The sequence below is a fragment of the Chrysochloris asiatica genome, unplaced genomic scaffold, assembly GCF_000296735.1.
Source record: "Chrysochloris asiatica unplaced genomic scaffold, ChrAsi1.0 scaffold00287, whole genome shotgun sequence".
Taxonomy (NCBI): domain Eukaryota; kingdom Metazoa; phylum Chordata; class Mammalia; order Afrosoricida; family Chrysochloridae; genus Chrysochloris; species Chrysochloris asiatica.
In genome coordinates this window covers 1,150,532-1,156,021 of record NW_006408805.1, presented here as the reverse complement: position 1 = coordinate 1,156,021, position 5,490 = coordinate 1,150,532, and the positions used below count along the sequence as shown (strand labels likewise).

Genomic DNA, 5,490 nt, shown 5'->3' with positions numbered 1-5,490 from the left:
CAACCCTGTGTAGGGTTTCCAAGGAGCAGCTGGTGAGCTTGAACCACTGGTCTTGCAGTTCAAATGACTTTGCAGTCTGACGCATTAGCCCACAGCGCCACACCAGGACTTCAGTGTGTGTGTGTGTATATGTAGGTTGAACTTCTGGCATTGGGCTGTAAGATAAGCACAGTACAGCAAGGTCGATTTGAACCACAAGGTCCGCACTTCAAATTCACCATTTACTCCTCAGAAACCCTATACTGTGTCACTATGCATCAGAACCGACTTGATGACACTTAGCAACAACATCATATGTAGGTATGGAGTCCTGGTATGGCACTGTAGAATAAATACAGGAATGCAAGGTCAGTTTGAAACACAGGTAGACAGTTCAAACTCACCAGCCGTTCCTCACAAACCCTGTACTTGGTCGCTATAAGTCAAAACCAACACCATGGCATTCAACAACAATATGTGGATTGAGTCTAGAGATGTATATGTACGTTAGTCATAGTCATAGTCTCAGGTTGTTGTCTGCTTTTGTTAGTTCTCTGTCCAAAGAGCTTCCTTTAGTAATTTTTGTTAGTTTGGTCTGGGTTTTACAAATCCTTTTCATTTCTGTTTATCTGAAAATGAACAAATTTTGCCATCATACTTGATCCAGAGTTTTGCTGGATATATGATTCTTGGTTGATAATTTTTTTCCTTCAGAATTTTATATATGTCATTCCACTGTCTTCTTGCCTGCATGGTTTATGCTGAGAAATCAGCTTAGTTGTGTTAGTTCTCTTTTGTAGGTAACTTTTCATCTTTCCTATATTGCTCTCAGGATTCTCTCCTTGTTATTGATTTTTAAAAGGTCCATTGTAATATGTCTTTGTTTTTGTTTTTGTTTTTTGTCCTTGGTTTTTGCAGGGGAGGCTATTCTGTTTAGAGTTCCCACAATTTCTTAACTGGCTATTTTTTTCATCTTTTGTGATGTTAAGGAAGTTTTCATTCAACAACTATTGGACAATATTCTCTGTGGGTTTTTTGGGGGTGGCCAGGGTTTGTGTGTCTTCCTGTTTTGGAATTCATATCACATGTAAGTTATTCCTCTTGATATGATGATGGCATGCCATGTAGTCGGTTCTGACTCATAGCGACTCTGCATAGGGCTTCCGAGGCTATAAATCTAACAGGAGCAGAAAACCTCATCTTTCTCCCATGGAACACCTGATAGCTTCGAACTGTTGACCTTGTGGTTATCAGTTTGACTCGTAACCAGTACACTACAAGAGCTTCTTCCTGTTGATATAGTCCCATATAAATTTTAGGCTTTTTACAAATGTTTTTATTCATTTTTTTCTTACTGTTCCTTTAGCACAGCAGTCTTCCTGTTGATATAGTCCCATATAAATTTTAGGCTTTCTACAAATGTTTTTATTCATTTTTTCTTACTGTTCCTTTAGCACAGCAGTGGGGAATCTTTTTTCTGCCAAAATTTATAACATCATTTGAAGGCCAAACAAAATTACCAACTTAAAAGTTAGCTTGCTATATTTGGGCAAACATTTAATTAACTCACCCCAATATGATGGAGAGAGCCCTGGTGTGACTCTGTGGGATAAAGCACTGGACCACAAGGTCGGTTTGAACTGCAAGGTCGGTGGTTCAAATTCAGCAGCCACTCCTCAAAAACCCTATACAGTGTCACAATGAGTCGGAACCAACTGGACAGCTCTTAACAACAACAAATATGTTGACTAGAACTGCAATTGCCTTGGGAGGGCCAGGCCAAATGGTTTTGTGGGCCTTATGCGGTCTACAGGCCAAACATTTCCCACCCCTGCTTTGTTTGTGTAGTTAAGTGCCGACAACTTGGTTCCTAACCATAAGGACCCTGTGTAGGGTTTCTGAGAGGCGAATTGCCAGCCTTGCAGTTCAAACTGACTTTGCAGTCTAGCGCATTAACTCACAGCTCCACATGCCGTGTTGTTGTTGTTGTTGTTGTTGTTGTGTGCTTTGGGGTTGGTTCCGACTCGTAGTGACCCTGTGTAGGATTTCCGAGGCTGAAAATCTTTGCAGGAGCTGAATGCCTCATCTCTTTCCCGTGGAACAGCTGGTAGTTTCGAACTGCTGACCGTAAGATTGTTGTTGTTGTTAAGTACCGTGAAGTTGGTTCCGACTTATAGTGACCCCGCACAGGGTTTCTGAGGCTGTAAATTTTTACGGGAGCAGAACGCCTCATCTTTCTCCCGCAGAACCTATGGTAGTTTCGAACTGCTGACCTTGAGGTTAGCAGCCCATTTCGTAACCACTACACCGTACAGGGTCACTGTGAGTCAGAACTGACTCCATGGCACCTAACAACAACGACAACACTACCAGAGCTCCTTGACCGTGAGATTAGCAGCCTTATTTGAACCACTACGCTACTGGAGCGCATTAAGCAGGTGATTATTGAGAGATTTTTCTTGAAGTTCAATAATTAGACTTTCCGTTGATTCATTGCTGGTTTTTCCTCTTTCAGTGTGTTATCTATTTCTGAAATCTCAGTGTTAATCTTTTGGCTTTCTAATTGATGATTTTGTACGGTTCCCATTTTTCATCTACTTTGTTGGTTTGTTTCCTGAATTTTTCCATAGTTTTGTGTTATGTTTTCCTTGATTTCATCTGTAGTTTTCTCTAAATCTTTCTCACAATCCATGAAGTTGACTAATTAGCGATCCTTGAAATTCCTTATCAGGTGTGGCGATACAATTTCTTGTGTTATATTTTCTGAATCTGTATTTTGGTCACTTGCTTGAGGCTCTCTGCCTTTTTTCTTTGTATAAGCTGAAATTGCCTGTTTTCTCTGAGACATTGTCATATTTATATTTAGTTGATGATTGTATATTGATGTGTTCTCTGGCACTCACCACCTGTCTCCTGGTGGGTGTGTCTGTAGAGACTGGAAGTGTGAATGCAGTTAGTTTTGTGGTGGGTTCAAGCACCTCTAGACGCAGATCTGTGCAGGGGTCCCAGTGGCTTGGTTGGCGAGGGCAGGACTGGCCATGTCTTTGTATACCAGGAGGGAACAAGTGAAAACTATACTCCTTTACGCTAAGCTCCAGCTGTGTCTTATGCCTTTAGGCTGCTGTATCAGTTGTTGTTAAGTGCTGTTGAGTTGGTTCCGACTCATAGCAACTCTATCTAGAGTTTTCGAGGAACAGCTGGTGAACTTGAAATGCTGACCTTGCTGTTCAAACTGACTTTGTAGCCCAGTGCATTAACCTGCAGTGCCACGGCAGGACTGTAACAATAGCCGCTAGCAAAAGTGCAAGGTGGCTTTTGCCACTCTATGCCAGTTTGCAGGACTCCCGTCGTTCTTCTTTCTCACTGTTTTTGTTCCACTGCTTCTTCTAGGCAGCACTCAGTCCACTTCTCTGTCCTATCCTCTGATGGTTAGGGTCCCAGGATCACCCATGGCTTTCTCAAAGAGTCTATTAACTCTGCAATTTTGTCCCAAACTCCTTTAATGGGTTTTTTAATGTCTTGTGTGATAAGCGTCTGTTTCACATTTTTGCAAATGGATTTTGGGTACCATTTGCTAAAGAGGTTGTCTTTTCCCCATTTAATGTATTTTGCCCCTTTGTCAAAGATCATCTGCCCATGAGTGGATAGATTTACTTCTGCATCCTGAGTTCTGATACATTGGCCTATGTGTCTGTCATTGTATCAGTGCCAGCTTTTTTGACTTCTGTGGCTGTGTAATATGTTTTGAGACTGGGAAGTGTGAAGCCTCCTACATTGTTTTTTAGTATTGCCTTGTTCATCCGGAGCCTCTTTCCTTTCCATACAAAGCTAGTGATTAGTTTTTCCATCTCTTTCAGTAATGATGTTGGAATCTGGATCAGGATTGCATTCTGTTTGTAGTTCACTTGGGATAATACTGACATTTTTTAAATGTTAAGTCTTCCTGTCCATGAGCATGGAATATTCTTCCAATTATAAAGGTCCATTTTGGTGGAAAATAGTTTATTATGCGAAGGATATTCTTTGACCATTCTAGCCATTGAAAGACTTCCCAAAACAATTAAACAGTCATCCAAAAAGGTTATTATAATTATTTTCTCTTATCAGTAACACTTCAGAAACTCAGTTTAGTTTAATTTATACTAGTGTGATGTTGTTATCAACTGCCATCGAGTTGGTTCCAATTCATAGTGATCGGTATAGGGTTTCCAAGGAGTGGCTGGTGAATTTGAACTGCCATTTTGCAGCTCAAACTGACCTTGATGTCCAGTGCTTATCCTACAGCACCTCACCAGTACTTATGTGTGATTTAGTTGTTGTTGTTGTTAAGTGCCATTGAATTGTTTCTGACCCCGGTTGATGGATTTTAACCACTGACGTTGCAGTTCAAGCCAACCTAAGGTCTAGTGCTTATCCTGCAATGCCACACTAGTGTGTATTTCAGCAGTGTGTATTCTAATTTCAACTCATATTTGAGTCAAGATAATTAATAGATGTTTATCTCTTGTGCATTATTAAAATATGTATGTTGTTTTAGTCCACTGAGTTAGTTCCAACTATAATTGCAACCCTGTATGTGGTTTCCAATGCTATAAATCTTTGCTGGAGCAGAAAGCCTTATCTTTCTTCTGTATCTAATAGTTTGGGAGTCTAGAAACCTGAATGCAGAATACCAGCAATGAAGAGAAAGTTCTTTGTCTGCTTATAGCATTACTTAAAGGTGGTCCCTGTGTCTTGGCACAAATACCCACACTAAGAATTCTTTTATACAAACAGCACTGTATGGGGATGAGTGCTATTCCAACCTCATTTTGAAAATACTAAGGTATTATGTTGACATTGTTATTAATGTTATATGAGGTTTAAATCTTACCTTTTATTTTTCTTTTCTAGGTTCAAAGCAGTGGCACATGATTGGCCACCTGCAGCCAGAAACCTCCTATGACATTAAAATGCAGTGTTTCAATGAAGGAGGAGAAAGCGAGTTTAGTAACGTGATGATCTGTGAAACCAAAGGTAGGAGAGTGGTTAGGATTTGTGCTATATTTCTGCACTATGTGAGAATCCAAAACTTTGGATTATTCCTACTGGCTGAGCAAGTTTATGTCTTGGATCACGTTCTAGGTACATATGTTCTGACTGTCACAGCAAAAGTAGAATTGTTGGTTAGAACACTTGTCTGAAACATAGCTTCTATAAGCATTGATTCTGCTCTTTAATCTCTGTATGGCTCTAAATAAGTCAGCTCCCTCACTTTTCTTCATGAAGAGAATACAAATATTTGCCCACTCCTTTGAGATTGCTAAGAAACAGAATCCTAAAGCCATAGAAGGAATGTTAAGGAAAAGTGCTATCTCAGCTTGATGTGGTTTCTTGAATGCCATATATGTATAGCACTACCGACTATCCAGATCAGTCATGAGGTACAACGTTGTCTGTGATAGGATAATATCCATGCGCCTACAGGGAAGCCCAGTTATTACCACTATTATTTAAATTTATGCACCAACC

General features: G+C 40.2%; 1 protein-coding gene across 1 annotated transcript in view; it reads left to right on the top strand.

Annotated features, from left to right (window-relative positions):
• CDON (cell adhesion associated, oncogene regulated) overlaps positions 1-5,490 on the top strand; it is a 133,629-nt gene that overhangs the window by 94,149 nt on the left and 33,990 nt on the right. The window contains exon 14 of the mRNA XM_006874581.1: positions 4,873-4,995. Within this exon, the coding sequence (XP_006874643.1) occupies positions 4,873-4,995 (123 nt within the window). The remainder of the gene's footprint in view (positions 1-4,872; positions 4,996-5,490) is intronic.